Below are 20749 nucleotides of genomic sequence, written 5' to 3'. Positions count from 1 at the left end.
CCCTATAGAGTCAGGTTTTGCGGCCGGAGTCCGCACCTTTGGGGGGGGGGGGGGGGGGGTACTGTCACGCCCTGACCTTAGAGATCTTTTTATTCTATATTTTTGGTTAGTTCAGGGTGTGACTAGGGTGGGTAATCTAGATGTTATATTTCTATGTTGGCCTGATATGGTTCCCAATCAGAGGCAGCTGTCTATCGTTGTCTCTGATTGGGGATCATATTTAGGCAGTTTTTTCCCACCTGTTGTTTGTGGGATCTTATTTTGAGTTAGTGCATGTTGCACCTCTGTCGTCACGGTTTGTTATTTTGTTTATAGTTTATTGTATGTCTTGCGAAGTTTCACATATTAATAAAGATGTGGAACGATACTCACGCTACGCCTTGGTCATTCTCTACAAACAATCGTGACATATAGGCATACTATATTTGTGCGCTCGTGAACGAGTGCTACAACCCCACTTGGAAAATGCCTTCCATTCAACTTTTATGGTAACAAAAACCCTCATTTGCTGTATGATTTGGAAATGTTGGAACTGGGCCATGTCAGTTTCTAAAAGAAAGCACAATGGCTAATCTTTTTCAGTGACTTTTTCAAACTGAAAATGCACGCCGCCTATAACAAGTGCCAAACACTGGCCGCACAATCTGCAAGATCGATTGTGTATTCAAACAATTTCTCCTCCAATGGCAAATGCATCTGTTTTATCATTAGGGCTACATTTTTATATTTTTATTAGACTAACATTATTATAATTCCTGTGCATCAAACAACGGTATTTTCCCCAAAATAACTATATTTGCTTGCAATGCAGTTGATCAACCGCTAGAAATTGTGCGTACGCATGGTCTGAGATTTGCATGGAGATACGCACACTTTCCCGTCAAGTTCAAAAGGGATCAATACCAACTTTTGCGGGAAAACTGGCGCACGCAAACCTTTGATAAATGAGGACCCTGAACCCATCCTAGGTCTAAATCTGAGCGCCTTCTACGTTCTGCTACAAATGTGTTCTAAACCGCAGCAGGGACAGAGATAGCTGCTGCAGCATGTCTGCTCCAAAGATCACAGCGTCGCTGCGAAACAGTGATCACATTTATGTAAACAGAAACACGTATTGTTGGATTGTCTTTTGTAGGCTGCACCCATCCAATTATTATGCATTGTATGAAACAATCTTCTCAAATTCAGGCAGATCAGGCGTAAACAAACATGAAAGTTGTGTGGGCTGAGGGGAAGATGGGGAAAGCTGATAGATCTGTAGCAAATGGCGTTCTGCATTACAGGAGCACTGAGGGTAAATGCAGATTTCTCAAAGATGACACTTCTCTCTTGGAAGCAGCAAGGCAGCTAACCAAAGCAGAGTAATTGTGTGAAAATAAAAATAGCAAAGTGTTGTTCGCTGTTGTTTTATGCAAAGCAGAGGATAAGCTGACTCCAGTATTTGGATTCACCCTGCATATTCGGGGAGAAGAACATCCTCACCCACAGACCTGTTTCCAAATCCAGAAATCACGGCAACCGTTACTCTGGAAGATTTGCTGAACAAAAGCTCATTTTAGTGCCCTGAATCCCTGCTGCACAATGCAGCTCACACACTAAAAGAGAATTTAAAAACAGCAACAACAGAGGGAGCCCAGGAATAGGGGTGGGGGGGGGTGGCGTGTGAGAATGCCACTGATAATACCAACAAAGCAAAGCAAAAACAACTAGAGAAGTACATTTCCAGAAGAAAATGTGTGTTTGCTAGCTTGTGGTTGTGAAATAAGTTATAGTAGAGGAAGTAACTGCAGTAGTAATGGTAGTGACTTGTTAGAGTTAAAAAAGTAGGTAGATGGGAGAATTGATAGATTGATTCATTGATCGAATTATTCATAGGATATGATAGCTTGAACATGTGAAAGTTGTTTTGGTGACTCTCTCTTAAACAATTCAAGAGTTGGTGGGTTATTTTATGCACAGTTATGCAAATATAAATAGATGTTAACGTTGTTTAAATGTTTGTAGATTAAATTGTTAAAGAGCAGTAGCATTTAACATGTTTACCACTGTGGTTTTATAGTTGGCATTGAACACATTAAGTTATATGCAAATTTATGCAAATTAAATTGCTTTATAGTTCATAAAGATTTTAAAGTTGGTCTTGTAATTGGCCAAGGAGCAGGACCATTTGGAATAGCTACCACTGTATTCCTATGGTTCTTATTCAAACCCATGTTATTTTATGCAAATCATATTTGTAATTGTTATTGTTGAAAAAAAAATGATAGTATAAAAAAATCTGAATGCAAACAATATAAGTTGGGTCAGTCTGAATATCTCAACGTTGGTTTAGTGTTGATAGCTTAAACGGTGAAAGAGGAGATAGGTTTATTTTTACCATTAAAGTCTCGCCCCTTTTTGCCATTGAAATGCATTGGTAGCTAATTTAAGTATTATTGTAGTTTATAGTTTATATGGTGACAGAGTTATGGCTTTTGCTCTAATATGGAAATGTATGAACATTTTCATTCATTAACGGACGGAGAAATTAAATAATGAAGTTGATTTAGAGTTTCTATCTTAAACGGTTAGAAAGTACTGGCACTGTGAAAATCTACCTCTTATTGTCACCATTTACTGTAATGTAAATATTGTAAGTTTTAAATACATAGCAAAAATAATAAATAGTATCAAAAAGCTTTTGATATGAAATCTAAGTAGGGTCGTTCTCAACATCTTAACGTTGGTTTAAACGGTGAAAGAGGAGATGCGTATCCATTTTCAAATGTTTCACCATTCAAGTCTATGGCTATTGACTTGCATTGAGTTTTATGCAAATATGGTTGTAGTAAAAAAAGTAAAAGTGGTTTCAAAAATATATTGTTAAGGAACCTGAAGTGGTCTGTCAGCACATTCTAACGTTGATTTGGTGTTAATAACTTAAGCAGTTTAAGCGCTAGATAGAGCGGAATAATAATAATAATAATAATAATAATAATGTAAGTATGTAAGAAATCTAGTGTTCTTGCCTTCAGCAGGCACACTAATAAGCCATTTCTTCTGTTCAACTTCAATTCATGACAGCTAACAGGCACAAGAACTGGACACAGGGGAATGCTCCAAATCCAGCCACAAGATGGGAAAAACCTCAGCATCGTCGTCCAGTTACACTTCCAGCATGTTAGCAGCAGGGAACTCTTCTAAAATTGACATTTCTTTACTTACATTTTCATGAAAATGCAACTAACTGGTCAGCAGGGTTGATATGAAACGTGGATAGCTATAACACTGCCATCAATTCAATATAAGAGGTAATGAGGTACAATAACGATACACAAATTGCCAATGGCAACACTAAAATGAAAATTACATAATTTCCCAAGTGTGTGCTACAGCAAACACACATGCCCACACGCATACACACATAACACTAAGTTCTCCGTCACGGTGAACTGTCCTCTCCAAACATTTGAGCTCATTAGAGGGAGGCAGTGTTATGTCAGTAGGTCTTTCAGCCAAGTCTGAGCAGGTAACGAGTCTCCAGAGACAACGCTTAACTTCACAACTTGCATTCTGTCGGTCTGTATTATCTGAACAGGACAGTGCAATGATAGCAGTACACAGCTCAGATGTGACGGTCATCTCTGTTTTTGACAGAACTGTTGTTCTGTTAAACAATGTTGAGCATGTCATAACACTCAGGGTGACTGGGTCACCTCTGCACTGGGAAAGGGCTGTGAGGCACGCAGGGTTGAGTTTGTGAGTTTGTGAGTGTGTGTGTGTGTGTGTGTGTGTGTGTGTGTGTGTGTGTGTGTGTGTGTGTGTGTGTGTGTGTGTGTGTGTGTGTGTGTGTGTGTGTGTGTGTGTGTGTGTGTGTGTGTGTACGTGCATGCCTATGTGTGTATGTGTGTGTGGGTCGGGGAAACAGTGTGTACTGTAAAAGGAGGAGAATGTGTGAGTGTGTACACATTTGTAGCTATGGGATGGCTGAGTGTTGGGGTGTGTGTGTGTAACAGCAGAGCTGAAATGACAGGCTGTGCCTGGGGGAGGAAGAGGAGCGTCTGGGCATCTGGTCACGCTGATCACATCTGCCTGGGGCCTGGAGATCTGACCCTTTCAAGACCATGGCTCACTGCAGACACACAGACAGGAGGACAGGGGGACTAGCCAATGATTACACAGTGATCCTTCTCCACTGTGTACACCAGCGGAGGCTCCTCAGAAGAGGAAGGGGAGGACCATCCTCTTCAGTGGATTTAAATTTTTTGTAAATTGTTAAACATTAAAAACAGTTGTCCTTTTTAGATAAAACTATACTAAATATATTAATGTCACCAAATAATTGACTAAAACACTATTTTGCAGTACTCTGTAGGGAAGCACCATGGTTTAGACACCTAGCTTCTGTCCTCCTCTGGGTACATTGACTTCAATACAAAATCTAGGAGGCTCATGGTTCTCACCCCCTTCCATATACTCACACAGTAATTATGACAACTTCCAGCGGACATCCAACCTATCAGAGCTCTTGCAGCATGAACTGACATTTTGTCCACCCAATCAAAGGATCAGAGACGTAACCTACGTTATAACCTACGTTATAAACTTTCATTCATAGGCTAGGTTGTAGCAACCTCATGATGTGTATAGGAAAAACTTGAGTATCATGTAGTAGCTTAAACCTATCACTGTTACATTGAACTGGGTGAATGGAATATGAATGACAGTCATCCAATATGTTGCAATAGAAATGAGGGCGTGCTCATTGAAAAAAAAGAAAAGTGTCCTTTCATCTTAAATGGCACTGACCGCTACTGGTGTGCACACACGTACGTACTGTACGTATGCACAAACATACACGTTTCTTTCAGTAAGTTGATATCACCCTGGCTAGTGGCAAAAGATGTGCTGTCAGAAAAAGCCAGATTATATTTAATTATATTAAAACCCATCTTAACCCTTTCACAACTCACCTATCTACAGAAGCCTCTGTATGACATAGGTAAGTATGCAATGCTTGTCCAGTAAATTACATGAATATGGTGTGAAACGTTACAGTAATGTTAGAGGTGCAGCACACATTCCTCCAGCAATAGAAGCGGAGTGTATGAGACAGAGTGAGAGGGGCGAGGCCTGGCGAAGGTGTTCATAATCAACACTGCCACTTCTTCACTGCCTCACTCAATCCCTCAGTAAAACTCAAACTATTAGATTGTCTCGTTGAATGGGAGAGAATCTCATCAGCTTTACACAGGGGAGAACAAAAAGGTTAGTGTTCGCTCTAAATCTAGCTGTCATGTATACACTCAGTATACCAAACATAAGGAATACCTTCCTCATATTGAGTTGCACCTCCCCCTTTTGTCTTCAGAATAGCCTCAATTCATTGGTGTATGGATTCTACAAAGTGTAGAAAGCATTCTAGAGGGATGCTGGCTCATGTTGACTCCAATGCTTCCCACAGTTGTGTCAAGTTGGCTGGATGTCCTTTGGGTGGTGGACCATTCTTGATACACAAGAGAAACTGTTGAGCATGAAAAAGCCAGCAGCATTGCAGTTCTTGACACAAATCGGTGCGCCTGGCAACTACTACCATACCCTGTTCAAAGGCACTTAAATATTTTGTCTTGCCAATTCACCCTCTGAATTGCACACATAGACAATCCATGTATCAATTGTCTTAAGTTGTGAAAATCCTTCTTTAACCTGTCTCCTCCCATTCATCTACACTGATTGCAGTGGATTAAAACAAGTGACATCGATAAGGGATCAAAGTTTTCACCTGGATTCACCTGGTCAGGGTCAGTATGTCATGGAAAGAGCAGGTGTTGTTAATGTTTTATATAATTAATTAATTAATTAATGATGGATGGATTAATGCAGCTTTATGTCTGTTAAGCTAATCAGTAATCTGTAATCAGCATGCATTAAGACATCACACACAGACATTTACCTCAGAAGTTAAACTAGGCGTTAAGCGGCTCCTGTGAGTTGCAATGTGACGAGCCCTCTCCGAGTGGCAGTGCTGACATTTACAGAGAACAAACACATTTTTACCATGAATAAATAGCTGGGGTTTGCCCACAAAGCTGCTCCTTCCGTCTCCCATTGCTCTTGTAAAGATGTTGTTCTTCAAAGTCACGTTTCGATCTGGCTGTTTGGAGATTATCATCATTATGCCCAACATGGCAGGTATGCTAGTTACCGCATTCTCTGACAAATAACATCCTGCCAAACGCAGCTGGCCGACCAGTCTTTAAACTGCTCCCTCAGAGCTGTTGTCTATATATAACATTTGAGTTGTTGCACTGCAGGCCTTCTCACTGAACTCCCCAGTATGGGTAGCTAGTTGACCTTTCTATTTATACTGACCTTCAGGTGACCTTTCACAATCCCCCACATCTCAGCAGCAAATTAGCCCCCTCAGAGATACAGTACCATCACTGTAGTGTACATACTCGCTCAGCCTCACATTGCACACTGTGAAATGTATGCAATACTGACGAACCTACATGTGTATACAAAACACTTAGAACACCTGCTTTTTCCATGACAGACTGACCAGGTCAATCCAGGTGAAAGCTATGATCCCTTAATGATGTCACTTGTTAAATCCACTTCAATCAGTGTAGATGAAGAGGAGGAGATAGGTTAAAGAAGGATTTTTAAGCCTTGAGACAATTGACACATGGATTTGTTTGTGTGCCATTCAGAGGGCAAATGGGCAAGCCAAAAGATTGAAGTGCCTTTGAACAGGGTATGGTAGTAGGTGTCAGGCACGCAGGTTTGTATCAAGAACTGCAACGCTGCTGGGTTTTTCACGCTCAAAAGTTTCCCATGTGTATCAAAAATGGTCCACCACCCATAGGACATCCAGCCAACTTGACACAACTGTGGGCCAACATCCCTGTGGAATTCCTTTGACACCTTGTAGAGTACATTCCCCCCAAAATTGAGGCTGTTCTGAGGGCAAAAAGGGGGGGGGGGGGGGGGGGGGGTGCGCAACTCAATACTAGGAAGGTGTTCCTAATGTTTGGTATACTCAGTGCAGTTTCTTGCCATAAACAATCTCAGAATGAGAAAGAGCGAAGCATAAGAGTCTTCAAACTAATTGGAGATGTGTTCTTATATAAGTAGTACCTCCATTGTGATGTGTTACTGATTAAGAGACCCCCTATGTGTGTGAGACATGAATGTAGCTCATCTGTGCTCTGGCTCCATGGGTAAAGAGCTACTCATCCCACTGAGTTCTTTCATCACTGTCTGACCCCCTGAGGTAGCAGGGAGGTGAATCACCACTGTGTCAGGCAGACCTCCTCTCCTCTGGCAGCCTAGGAGACAAAGTCAAATCACCCGTCCGCCCAGAGGCTTAGACTATATGAAACCCGAGAGACAGACAGAGAAAGAGAGAGAGAGAGGGAGAGCGCTCCCAAGCAAGTCAACTGAGGAGAAGGCACTTAAATGTTGGGCAAAATAGCAGATAAGAGATGATCAACGCATTTGTAAAGATTTGATTTAGAGCAATCACCCATCTGCAGTACACCACCATGCCTGGTTGGAGAGTATAAAGGGACAGAGGAATAGGGGAGAGGGAAATAAACATGTACAGTACAAACTAAGACGGAGTGCTTGGGAGGTTCTTCTCCTGAAGCTTAACCATTCTGGCAGAGCTAAACGGACGCATCTATGACAGGGAAAACAACATCTGCCACAGGCAGCTTTCTGCAAATATAATCTAATTTGAGCCCATTAGTTCCCCCAAAGTAAAAGGATACACATGTCCTACCTAAATGTCAGACAGTGGCTGAGGAGCCAGCAGTTAGCACAAGCCAAGCGCCCAGAGGAGGAGGAGGCAGTGAGCCATCAGCAGGAACGTCACCAGACTGACCTGCACTATTGATCTTGTAAAGAATCCCCATATGACTTTATGAGAGAAGAAATGTATAATACACAAATGTTAACTGAGCTGAGGTGACAGTGGAATATGAAAGAACAAAGGATGCCAGGTGAGGATCATAGTATCTTTACCTGCAGGCAGGAACGCAGGACAGTACGGTCAGTTGAAAACAAAGGCGCAAGGCGGGGAATTGTGATAATGAGAATGGAACTCCTGCCCTATGCCAAGAGAGCAGTACATAAGGAGTCACATAGATATGACCAAAGCAATTGCAATCCAATATGTATTTTTTCTTTTATTTCTGTGAGATACACAGGTGGCACAATGTCAAAAAAGGGTTGCTTTATTGTTAACTCACTGGAAGGAATGCATCAGGTAAGAAACATAACCGAATCTATCTAGATACTCCAATTCTTCTTTTGAAATTGATATATCTACTTACAGAGAAACAGCATGAAAAAGAAACACTCTTTTGTGTCCCAAAAATAACACTATCTTAAGGAAACCTTTGGATATCCTCTCTGAGAAGCGTCTGTTGATGTCCCTGTCTGCCCTGATAAGAGCACAACAACTAGCCCCTCCAACAGCAGCCTCCTGGCCCAGACTGGACTCTGTGCACTAAGCCCTGGGGCTTGACCTGGGCTAGGGTACACCTGGCCTGGGTCTGACCTGGACCTCATTGCTGCTGCCTTGGGTTGTGAATAGAACATAACCTCCTCAAGGCCCAGTCCAGCCATACTGTCTGCCGGTCAGTCTGTCACTCTGCTCTGCTTCTGTTCTGTTCTGCAGGATGCCTCTGTATCCTGTCTGCTGATGACGCATCTCCGCTGTCTTCACTGTGGGGTAATTATTCTAACTACTTTTGTTCTTGACCTAATTCATCACCATGTGGAAGGGGGTATGGGGGGGACAATGCATTTCATCACACTGGAGGATTTATCTTCAGCAGAGTGCAGTTGCAGTAGATTGACAATGGTCACCTGCCTTCATCAGTTCAAATGTTTTCACGCATTACCTGGGTTAATTGTATTTTCATTTCCTTGGTATTAATCATAATAATGTATTTTGTTGTAAGACATTGTATGGAGGATCTCACCGATAACAAATACAGTATTACTCAAGTACAACAACAAAAAAACACAATTCAAGATTATGTCTGCTGATGATGACACACAGTAATACTGATGGATGAGGAAGGACGTTAACGTTGTTGATAGAAACACTACAGGTAACAGCGGGGGTAGAAAACAGATCACCTACCTTGGCGAGATGTCACAGCCCTGCTGCATGAAGGCGCCCAGCGAGAACCACAAGCTGTTGAATATCCCAAACTCATTGGTGTGCCCCTCGTTCTGCCCCTGGCCCTGTCCCTGTCCTTGGCCCTGGTTTTGGCCCTGTTGGGACTGGGACTGACCTGGCTCTCTCCTGGGACTGGAGGACGATGGCTGGTTGTGCTGCTGTCTCTGCTGCTGCTCTTGACCCTCCTCCCCATCGGAGTCGTCCCCCTGCCACTCGTACGGGCTGAAGCGACTGACCAGGAAGAGAACCACGCTCACGCCGATGTAAGCAAACACAATGCACATCCAGATCTCATAGGCCAGAGGATCCAGGAAGGAAAAGACTCCAGGTTTGGACTTGGTAGGCTTCTTGATCATGATGGAGATGCCCAGGGACATGAAGGGCTTGGAGAAGTCGATCACCTCCTCTCTTACCAGGGTGATGGTCAACGGCGCTACTGCCACGTCCGCTTTCTAGGAGGCAAGGAGATAATTACGTGTTTATCTATGTATCCATCAATTTAATTAAAATCAATTCACCAACAGTATCCCTACTCTCAGAAATCCCATCTCTGTACTCGTCCTTCCACCCATAAAGTCTTCAAGTGGAGATGACAAAAGTATTTCCTTAAGGTGAGGTAAGGAATGTAAATAACTATTCCCATGGGCAGGGATTAGCATACACATCAGTAATAGTAAACTCTCTTTTCATAAGAGAGGACTTTCTGAGATAACTCTCTCTAGAGAGCTCCAGCTTACATAAACTCTCAGTCTTTTCAAGCTGAATAATAATGAATCGCTTTCAAGAAATATTAGGCTTACTACTCTGAGAGAAAAAACAAAAACCCTCCAAGCGAGACTTGATTTGGTTGAGTCCACCCAGCACCTCTGTCATTGTATGGACAGAACATATTCTACATTACCCTAGACCAAACTGTTAGAGCGTATCTTTCATATCAAGTTCCTGAGGGCAGAGAAATAGGGTTTGACATGATTCCCATGAAGAATTGAAGATATGGGAAGTGACAGTTTGGTAAGGGACATTTCAATAACAGACTTCCTGGAATACACATCCAGCTACTGTATTGTGCTCATTATGTTGCCTGTTACTCAACTTTTGGGGGGTAACGGGCAACAGCTTTTGACTATTTGGTACCTTACCACTTCAACATTGACAGCCTATCTGGGCCCATCTGCATTGTGTAGTTATGTTTTGACATTGAGGGAGCTGATGGACAGAACATATCTTAGAGCTCATAGGGACACATTGTGTCCTGGCTGAAGCCAAGCTGTGACACACTTCTCCAACACATTGTCATTCTTCTCAAAGATATTATGTTAACCCTACATAGTATTGGAAAGAAATAAACTGCACTACAGTATGTCCTTTGTCTACAGCAGCAACATAACGTACAGTGTAGATCTGTACGTGTTCCAGAGAACAGAACAGTATTTATACGAAAAGCCACATTGAATTTGTTTTGTGTATTTAGTATGTGACAAACATCCACTAATATGATCATTGTCTTTTGTAGACATTTGTTAGGTTAAAATAGGTTTAAGGTAGTGTCTGGTTGAATATTGAAGCATATCACTGGGGAAGAGCTATAGTGAAGGTTGTGATGCAGCTATTCCCAAACTGGGGTATGCCCAAATCAAATCAAATTTTATTTGTCACATACACGTGGTTAGCAAATGTTAATCCGAGTGTAACAAAATGCTTGTGCTTCTAGTTCCAACCATGCAGTAATATCTAACAAGTAGTCTAACCTAACAATTTCACAACAACTACCTTATACACACAAGTGTAAAGGAATGAATAAGAATTTGTACATAAAAATATATGAATGAGTGATGGCCAAACGGCATAGGCAAGATGCAGTAGATGGTATAGAGTACAGTATATACATATGAGATGAGTAATGTAGGGTATGTAAAAAATTATATAAAGTGGGGTACGCGCAATGCCACTGGCGGTACGCCAAATAAAAATGTGATTCACATTTTTTCTTCACATTTTCAAACAGTCCATTTATATTTTCCAACGGGGCTATACATTTGGGTGATTTTTTTTTTTCTTCCTCGCCTGAGTAGCCTTGTTTCACTGCCAAAAATCTAATTAAACCATCTAGTTTTCAGCGAAATAACAACACAATGTCAAATACAGGTAGCCCAGTCAAATAATGAACATCAATCACATTAACCGTTACTCTCTCGCAGGAATTCCACTAACAGTCCGTATGTAGCCAAACGTAGCTTCTGCTCATGTTAGTATCTCTACTGATGGCATGAAAGCCATGACAGGGAGACATAGTGGAGTGGTAACGCGCGTGCAAGTAGTTGTTCCCGACGCCACTTGGGTACACTGCAGCATCCACGAAGAGGCTCTTGCTGCCAAGGGAATGCCTGACAGCTTGAAAGATGTTTTGGACACTACAGTGAAAATGGTTAACTTTGTTAAAGCAAGGCCCCTGAACTCTCGTGTTTTTTCTGCATTATGCAATGATATGGGCAGCGACCATGTAACGCTTTTACAACATACGTTGGTTAACAAGGGGCAAAGTATTGACACTTTTTTTAAATTGAGAGACGAGCTTAAAGTTTTCTTTACTGACCATCATCATTTTCACTTATCTGACCGCTTGCATGATGACGTGTTTCTCACACAACTGGCCTATCTGGGTGATGTTTTTTCTCGCCTGAATGATCTGAATCTTGGATTACAGGGACTCTCTGCATCTATATTCAATGTGCGGGACAAAATTGAGGCTATGATTAAGAAGTTGGGGCTCTTCTCTGTCTGCATTAACAAGGACAACACACAGGTCTTTTCATCATTGTATGATTTTTTTTTGTGTGAAAATGAACTCAAGCTTACGGACAATGTCAAATGTGATATAGCGAAGCACCTGAGCGAGTTGGGTGCGCAATTACGCAGGTACTTTCCCGAAACAGATGGCACAAACAACTGGATTCGTTATCCCTTTCATGCCCTGCCTCTAGTCCACTTACCGATATCTGAACAAGAGAGCCTCATTGAAATTGCAACAAGCAGTTCTGTGTGTGTTGCAGGCTTACAATGATGGCAAAAAAACAACATTTGAGAGTGTGCTGACCCTGGTGCTAGAGGGGGTACGCAGCTGGAGGTTGAATGTTTGAAGGGGTACAGGACTATAAAAAGTTTGCGAACAGGAATGGTAAAATGGTGTGTACTGCTGCAAATATTGTACCACATTTGCAGCATTCCATTTTAGTTACTGCAACTTTATAAACCGAATGAGCGGTTACATTAAAAATGAGTCAGGCTGTGTCAAATTAAAAAGCTATTATTGTCATTGCCATTGGATGAATTCCATGGACTGCTGTGTTGTCTGAGAGTGTATGATAAACACATTTGTCCTCTTAGAGCCTAGTGAGGTGCCCGGTATGTTCATGAGATGGTTACTAACCCCATAAACCAGCTCGCCCACCATCCCGTTCCACATCTTGGACTCAGCGTCTCTGGCTCCGTACTTGCCATCACTTACGACCTCTAGTTTATAGGTGTAGCCCACATGCTTTGCGATCTCGGCGGCCAGCTCCACACAATAGCCCTCATACTTATCGTTCCCCACCAGCTGCTCATGGTTCTTCTTTAGCATCACATATGGAGATTCCTTGGAAACATGAAGGACAACATTGATGCCTGGTTCTTTTAAACATTTTCATCACATATTGCATGCATTCACCATGACTCTTTCAGGGGCACTTATTATAAAGCTTTCCTTGTCTACCTTTCTTTGGGATAATGTACACAGTACGGTATACTATATCACCTTCTATGCAAACATTGTGCAGTGGTATAGTGCAATTATTTTGTTATGATGTCATCATTTCTCAATCAAAGTTTGTACTGACAGATGTAGCCTATTGAATATCATTGTAGAATAGGCCTATGCATAAAATGCATCCTCCAATTGCAACATCTGCCTATGACCACAGAAAGCCTTAAGAAAATATAATATTTTTTATATTCTCAAACAACAAGTTAGGCATAGGCCTACCTAATATCAAAATAGGCCATTATCACTGTCAATCGTGAATGATTATTCTTCACGTTTTACCAGTGAAATATCCAAACTGCATGCCTATCAACTGATCTCAATCAGTTTCATGGAAATATGCATTTAGATCTTCTTGAATTACTGTTTCATGAGCAAATTAAAGCAAATGGTGTTAACAAACTATTAGCCTTTCTTGTAGGCTTATTTTGTTTAAATCAAAGCATTTATCCTGCCCAGTGGCGCGTGCAGTTGATATTTTTTTGGTTTATTCAGCTTCAGATAAGAAATGACTGAGGTGTTTTTGGTGTAACATATTATAGGCCTACTATGCTACAGTATATGCTATTATACTGAACCAAAATATAAATGCAACATGCAACAATCTGTCAATTAGGGCCTAATGGGAATACAGATATGCATCTGTTGGTCACAGACACCTTAAAAAAAGGTAGGGGTGTGGGTCAGAAAACCAGTCTATCTGGTGTGACCGCCATTTGCTTGCCTCATGCAGCGTGACACATCTCCTTCGCATACAGTTGATCAGGCTGTTGATTGTGGCCTGTGGAATGTTGTTCCACTCCTCTTCAATGGCTGTGCGAAGTTGCTGGATATTGACGGGAACTGGAACACACTGTCGTACATGTCGATCCAGAGCATCCCAAACAAGCTTAAATGGGTGACATGTCTTAGAGAAAATGCAGGCCATGTAAGAACTGGGATATTTTCTGCTTCCAGGAATTGTGTACAGATCCTTGTGACATGGGGCTGTGCATTATCATGCTGAAACATGAGATGATAGCGGTGGATGAATGGCATGACATCCATAAAATGCAATTGTGTTTGTGGTCCGTAGCTTATGCCTGCCCATACCATAACCCCACCGCCACCATGGGGCACTCTGTTCACAACGTTGACATCAGCAAACCGCTTGCCCACACAACGCCAGACACGTGGTCTGTGGTTGTGAGGCCTGTTGGATGTACTGCCAAATTCTCTAAAACGACATTGGAGGCAGCTTATGGTAGGGAAATGGACATTAAATTCTCTGGCAACAGCTCTGGTGGTCATTCCTGCTGTCAGCATGCCAATTGCACTCCCCCTCAAAACTTGAGACATCTGTGGCATTGTGTTGTGCGACAAAACTGCACATTTGAAATTGGCCTTTTATTGTACCAAGCACAAGGTGCACCTGTGTAATGATCATGCTATTTAATCAGCTTCTTGATACGCCACACCTGTCAGGTGGATGGATTATCTTGGCAATGGAGAAATGCTCACAAACAGGGATGGTAACAAATTTGTGCACAACATTTGAGAGAAAAACTTTTTTTTGAGTATGGGAAATGTCTGTGATTTTATATTTTAGCTCATGAATCATGGGACCAAGACTTTATATTTTGTTCAGTGTATATTTGGTTCTGTTATGTAAAATACTAATGAATCATTATGTGATCTGCGAGACATTGATTTAGCTTTGGTGTACCTTTACTAGTTGAGCATCATTGTGAGAAGTGATAAGCTTCTATTTGTAACATTATTATTATTATTATTAAGTGATGAGTAGAACTAATAGGCAACAGATCTTGATGAGGGTTATTTTAAGCGATTTGAACACGCTTTGAATCATGGTGGTGAAAGAACAGCACCGTAACCAAGTGCTCGCAAATCGTTCTGGGTTCCACTGCGCAAGAGGGGTCCCGTGGAGCTTTATGAACGTCAAGGCAGACACGCTGTAAATTTGTATCCTTGATCTCGTTGGTGTGATGATGAGGTTCATGCGGTAGATCAGTTTGTCTGAATACGCAACAGAGGTGGTACTTTTCTGTGAGCTAAGCTCTCGGACAGTAGGGTGAGTTCAAGTGCCTCATACGTTAGCCCCAAGTCCATAACAAACTGTTTTGAAGACAGCCGTTTTAGGAACCCCTGGTAGAGTATTCTGTCTATCTTGCTATGTTGGATTTGGCCCGCTCAAAGTGGTCAAGCGTCCGACCGACGGGCCTCCGCACACACACAACTACAGTTATTCATAATTCGCGCCACTGCCAGAGAGAGAGAAGACAGGGAGGAAACCACCATTTACCTACCTATAGGCTGCTATAGCCTACATATTTATGTAGTTACTCGTTCTATCGTTTTCATGGAATTTTTGTGGTAATTAAATCAGAATAAAATGTACTGAAATATTTTTACCAGCCGTGCTATAGTAGCACTACATCCCTGGCCTTAGGGCTTCACACCAATTGATGTACATTTCTTTATGTAGCCTACACGAAGGGGCCTTCAAATGGCATTATTCATGGCCACCCTCTCGCACCTTCTCCTTAGTGTGGGTTGACTCAGATCTGATGGGCGAGCAGCACTCCTGCTATTTCTGGCTGGCCAGGCCGGTGTGACTGTAAAGGGTCTGTGTGGAGCTCTGCCCTCCAGATAAAGCAGAACAGAGCTGCTGTGAAAACAGCCCTCGTGGCAAGGCTACAGGTGGACAAAGCATAGCGTACAATCTGGAAATAGACCATAGTGTGGTAGAGATGGTGGTTTCAAAAGGACAGAATTAAGAGTTTAGATTAGCCCAGAAGCATTTTGAAACAGGTAAGGTCTCTCCCTCCCTGATCCCTTCCTACCTCATGTAGATGACTTGACCCACTGGTATTGATAGACTATTTCAACAGGGATTGCTTACATGGATGAATGTGCTGTACGAAATAGAAACCCTGCAATTAGGATATGAAAAGTTTAAATAAATACACTCTCCAATGTATCTGGGATAGTTGCCAATCATTTCTATCCCTTTGTGAATCTAACCAAAAAAATCCCTATTTTTCAGTATAGCCTTTCCACCTGGCCGTCATTCTCATGCCAGTTCTACTGGCAGTGTTATTCAGCACAGCCGACGGGACTGATCAGAGGTGACCTGAACCTCTCTGATGTGTTGATATGGCAGAGCTACAATGGTGAAGCTGAATGCAGTCACCATGCAGAAAGGGAAAGAGCATAATCAGCAGGCTTGCCAACTCTGACCGCTCGGACTTCATAGCCAGGCAGGAGAGTCGCTTCTGGGACAGCCCTCAAAGACACACTAATACCACAGCTTCTGCTGCCAGGTCATTGTCATATGACAACATGAGAGAATTTGTGTATCTGTTCTTTTGCTGCAGCTACCTTCTGTTTACAAAGCTGTGCAGATATCACTATGCCAAAAAAAATACAGACAGTTCTAAGGACTTTGTAACATTATACTGCACTGCCATTCTGCTACATGGGTTGATAAAAGCGACTCCACTGTTCTATGTTTCCATACCAAACACAGCTTTAAACAACTGTTGTCTTTTGGTCCACGGAACATTATCATCATACAAACATTGAGCCTTTCAGGTAAGCTAGTGAGACTTACAAGGATAGTGGTCACAACGTAGGTCCTGTTTTGCAGTCCGAAGAATTCTTCAACCACCGGCGTGTATACCGCTGTGTTCACATAGTTCTCATTCTCATTCCAGTAGCCCACCTGCAGTCAGAAGGGGTACAGTATATCAACACACATAGCAGAGGAAATCCTACACTTCTATTTATAGTGTAATAAATATGAATATGCTGTAGTGTAATGTGGGGATAAGCACATCCCTTAACTCTTATGCTTAATCCCCTAGCTAGTCCTCAAACCATACTCCATGAGAACCAACACCTCCTACTGTACGTCTTGGCCAGCCTGTCCTACTCTCAGGTTGTAAGACTGTCTTGGTGATAACATTAAAGAGAAATATACAGTCATCTTAATGCACAAACACCCTGCATACTAAATGATAAGAGGAATTTGCTCAACATATGCAAGATCACTAAGTTCTATAGCTAACGTGCCACTGGTTGAATAAATGTATTTACTCTGATAAAATGTACATTTTGTCATGTGAAATATAAATGGGTATATTATAAACTCAAAGAACTAGGGTAACTCATTTTCTGATTCATTGTAAAGAAATGATTTGCATATGAATAAAATAACATGAAAATAAAACAACTACGCCATGAAAGCAAATACAGTATGTCACATTCTGACATGACCTGAACATTGGAGACACTCATTATAGACAATGCCAATTTGTTCATTTTACTGTTATGTTTTGTTTGGCTCCAGCTGTTCTTGATCCTGGGCATATTGCTAGTAAATGACCAGTCCATTTTTATTGAAAAACCATTTGTCATTAACATTAAACCAATCATTAAATCAAACATTTAAATCAAATCTGATGGATTTATCCTACTGTGTCTACTGTGCTTAGGTCAAATATCATACAGTATACTGTCTAACTGTACACAACAGATTTCCCCTGAGGATGATAAAGAGGTTGATTGATAATTATAGAGATTATAGAAAAGTCCCGATTCACCTTCAGTGGTCCACTTGGGCTCAGCTCCATTATGCTGACCGTGAAGTTGGTCCGATGGCCTTTCTCGTTAAACTGGACATGCCCAGTCAATCCCTCAATCCGAACCTGTGGGACAAACCAGATATAGACCAGGATTGGTATGAAGAACTGCTAACTCTAGGACATATGTGCAACCTGGAATCTGAATAACGCTCAAGGCTTTTTAAGTACAGTACACAAAGAAATCAACATCTGCTATATTTTCACACAATACTGTATACATCATCATAGCTACAAGCAAAAATAACATAACATCATTTTTCTTATCTCAAGAACACAAGATTGCTATCTCAGGATTGTAATATTACCAGCTGGTTGTGTTGACATTGCATGATGTCTAACATAATATACGTCTCCAGGTCATAAGATAACTATCTAAGAATTACATATCGCTCATAGGCTTGCAATTGCAGTTTCTTAAAATGTTGGTGGGCCTGAAACTGAGGGTTTTAACACAATAGTACTTAATTAAGCTGGTATTGTATTTTATTGCATTGCATTTTATTGTATTGTACAGTATTTGTCATAGTCATACATGATTCATTACCTGTGCGGCTAGTATTGAGTTTAATTCCAAGTCATTGTCATCCAGCTGTGGCTGTGGAGTGAGTGATGCTAACTGCCTACCTGCTGTAGGGCTCTCTGGATGTCGATACCCTGGCCCCAGGGAGCTGGTGGGTTAGCCAGACACTCGCCAGCATTACCTCGCCGGGAAATGTCAATACGCTGCTTCCGAAGGTTCTGAAATGCAGTTGCCATGACGCTCACTCCGTCGTATGTGAGGGCTCCTGTGTACTGAGAGGGCAAATCCAAGGAGGCAACATTAGAGGCTAACATATGTTTATTGTAACCAAGAAAACTTGAATAGAAAGATCTCTGAACAATGAGACAGTTCGAGCATACCTTCAGTCTTCCCTTGGGTAGTTTGAGGTCTTTGCTGTCAAAGTCCACCCACTCCTCTATGGCCTTGCTGACATTTTCGTCTGAGTAGTTCATTAGTTGGAACCCGGTGATATTGGCACCACTCTTCTGGAACTCAGTGAAGTTCATGTCCAAAAAGCCCTAGGAAAGACGGAATCAACTTCTTTCAAAACAGAATCAAACTTGAGCTAAGTAAACAAAACAGAGCCAAAAATGTCCCAGCCGTAATGATGGTGCAGATAATTGTATGACAGTCTTTTCAGAGTGCTGGTATTGAAAGTTTTGATTTCTCAGAGCTGCTATTCAGCTGTTCAACCCCACTTGAGAAGCCAGAGATTAAAAGTCCAGGCAATCATTACAAATCTATGAAGTGCAAGACAAAAAACACTTTTCTACAGTTCGACAAGCAATCTCCGCAGCTGTCTTTTCAACTTCATCTGCCCTCTTTTGCTATATTGATTTACAAATATGACTACTTATATTCATGCAAAGATAGAATAACACATTTGTTTCAAGTCAAACACAGGACGGCACTCTCAGTCTTTGAGCATACGGGTAAGTGTGCATACTAAAACATACAGCAGACACACATCAAGAAAATTGCCTGAGGACTTCAAATTGGAACTTGAAATTGAATTGTTCCTAGTGCTTTCTTTGATTGACGTAGGGATATGGTGGGCAACCAAGTGGGAGAGACTCCCCTCACCGTATTTGCATTTAATTACCTGCATCTCCAGTCTAAGAGCATCAAACTACATTAAACCTCCCATCTGGAGTCATACTGCAGCTTGCCTCAGAAACAGGCTTCAGCAAACATTATTTTAATGCTTTCTTGAATGATAAAAAGTCCCATATTACATATTTCATTCTTAACCTGAGGCTATAATTAATCAGAAGAGCGCTGGAAGTATAGGGAATCTTCACAGGTTGATAACTAAGATCAAGTCTTGTTACATAGGCCATGCTTAATCAATAAAAGAGAGGGAGTGTGAATGTGTTTGTGAGTTTATGTTTGTGTGTGTGTGTGCCCCCCCCCAGAAAATAGCTCCCATGGTAATGAACCGCAGGGATCCTATTTACACAGAGTGTTGCATCTTGCTGCCTTTATGATCATCATTATTTTAGAGTTGACAGCTCCCCCGTTTACTGGACCCAATTATAAACTAAGAAATCCTACTTGTACAATTGCAGTTTTGGGGTGTTTCTTTTTCCTATAGCACAATCCAATTATGAATTGAACAATCCTGCCTGTGAAGTCACTGTGTTTTTTTCTCTGTTTCACAGTCCAATTATGAGGTCTACCACAAATGTTTTCAGATCTCTGAGTTGAGCCCTCTGGAGTGCACTTTTAAACCATGCTCTTGACATGCAACCTCAAGCCAAACGTACAGCATCCTCTCCTAAAGAAGCACTCTGTATAACACACCTAAAAGTTAACCCAACATACCACTAGAGCAAGATGCTAGCTTGTTGCCTCAAGGGCGACAGTTAACTTCAGATCTCTGTATGAAGCTATGCTAACGTGAGAGGCAACCAAAGAAATACAATAACTTACTAGACATTACAGTTCTATTTCCATGGAAACATCTATGCTACAGTACACCTGGATACAGTAAGTGTAAATGCAGAAGCACTCTAACAGAGTAGCTTCTGCCTAATATTTATTGTATCTACTATAAGCTCATAAGGTCCCTGCTGAATTTGATTTACCATCACAGTGCTTATCATTTTAGCCTACTAACAATAATAAAATGATGGTGGCCAATGAATATAAACATCAAGCAATGAATTGATCCCATTAATAATGGAGGAATAACTTCTGTTTAGTTATGCAAAGAAAACACACACACACACACACAGATTCCAATACCAAATATATAAGCACAAGTATAGTGTAAACATGCACGCCCTTACTCTTACACACGCACACACACTTACACACGCACGCACACACATTTTCCTACACATAAAAAGCTCAGAGCCCTGCAATGCCTTGCAGGAGGATCATTCCCTTGCTCAGCGGGTAATCAGCCATCTGTCTACATTGTGTTCTGCATAGACAAGCAGAAGAGCTACAGTCAGTCAGATACAGAGAAGATGAAGAGGCACCAATACACGGAACAACGCCACCATCGATGAATCTAAACAATCAGTTTCTATCAATTCTGCATAAAAGTAAGCTACAGTTGTGCTTCAAAGTTTTTGATCCTT

General features: G+C 41.5%; 1 protein-coding gene across 4 annotated transcripts in view; it reads right to left on the bottom strand.

Moving 5' to 3' along the window:
- LOC106567417 (glutamate receptor 1) overlaps positions 1-20749 on the bottom strand; it is a 93003-nt gene that overhangs the window by 11180 nt on the left and 61074 nt on the right. For all 4 annotated transcript variants that reach the window (XR_001320064.3, XM_082960206.1, XM_014136625.3 and 1 more), the window contains exons 6-11: positions 18521-18679; positions 18245-18412; positions 17579-17683; positions 16588-16698; positions 12603-12809; positions 9137-9627 (exon numbers count right to left, since the gene is read on the bottom strand). Coding sequence is in view for 3 of the 4 variants with exons in the window: in XM_082960206.1 (XP_082816332.1) it covers positions 9137-9627; positions 12603-12809; positions 16588-16698; positions 17579-17683; positions 18245-18412; positions 18521-18679 (1241 nt within the window). In the remaining variant the exon portion in view is untranslated. The remainder of the gene's footprint in view (positions 1-9136; positions 9628-12602; positions 12810-16587; positions 16699-17578; positions 17684-18244; positions 18413-18520; positions 18680-20749) is intronic.

Source organism: Salmo salar, chromosome 13 (assembly GCF_965601325.2).
Source record: "Salmo salar chromosome 13, fSalSal1, whole genome shotgun sequence".
In the NCBI taxonomy this organism is placed as follows: Eukaryota; Metazoa; Chordata; class Actinopteri; order Salmoniformes; family Salmonidae; genus Salmo; species Salmo salar.
The sequence above is the reverse complement of the archived record's forward strand: the minus strand, read 5'-3'. Positions and strand labels throughout refer to the sequence as shown.